We start from the raw sequence: 525 nt of genomic DNA on the forward strand, positions 1-525 counted from the left end.
AGCGTGTGTGTCTGTTAAGGTATCACTCCATCACCTTGCTGAAATTCATGGGACTGATCACAGACTTCTTTGGAGGAAAAGCTTGTATGCTGGCTGCTCTGTCCGGACAGCGGGTATCTCCAGATCCCTTCCCTTGTTGCTGCTGCTGCTGTCTCCCAATGGTGGCCATCAACAGGTACACACCATACAAATCATATAACACCTACAGTGAACGTGGGATTGTTTGGATAGATTTAAGTTAAAGAGTTAAATATTTTTTGGGAGTTATTTAGTGGCCAGGTACTGCTGGTGGCAGCTTGGGTCACCTGTCAGTGTTAGTGGCTGTTAGTACTACTGTGTACCATCTATTACCTGCACCTTTTAGCAGTTGATTAATGTAGACAATGTCACAGAGAAACGCATGCACATACTGTACATACGTGTATGTTCAACATTGTATTTTTATAAAGCAGTGGTTCTTAACTGGAACAACCAGAGATCCACATTTTCCCCAGGTCATTCAAGCTGCAGTTGGTAACTTTTATA

General features: G+C 43.0%; 1 protein-coding gene across 1 annotated transcript in view; it reads left to right on the top strand.

Moving 5' to 3' along the window:
- Positions 1-253, top strand: part of LOC118324833 (organic solute transporter subunit alpha-like) — a 1,681-nt gene extending 1,428 nt beyond the window's left edge. Inside the window, exon 4 of the mRNA XM_035657309.1 lies at positions 20-253. Coding sequence (XP_035513202.1) covers positions 20-242 — 223 coding nt within the window. The 3' untranslated portion in view covers positions 243-253. The remainder of the gene's footprint in view (positions 1-19) is intronic.
- Positions 254-525: the final 272 nt, after the last annotated feature.

This window comes from Morone saxatilis, unplaced genomic scaffold, assembly GCF_004916995.1.
Source record: "Morone saxatilis isolate NCDOM2014 unplaced genomic scaffold, NCSU_SB_2.0 Contig15, whole genome shotgun sequence".
NCBI classification, from domain to species: Eukaryota; Metazoa; Chordata; class Actinopteri; family Moronidae; genus Morone; species Morone saxatilis.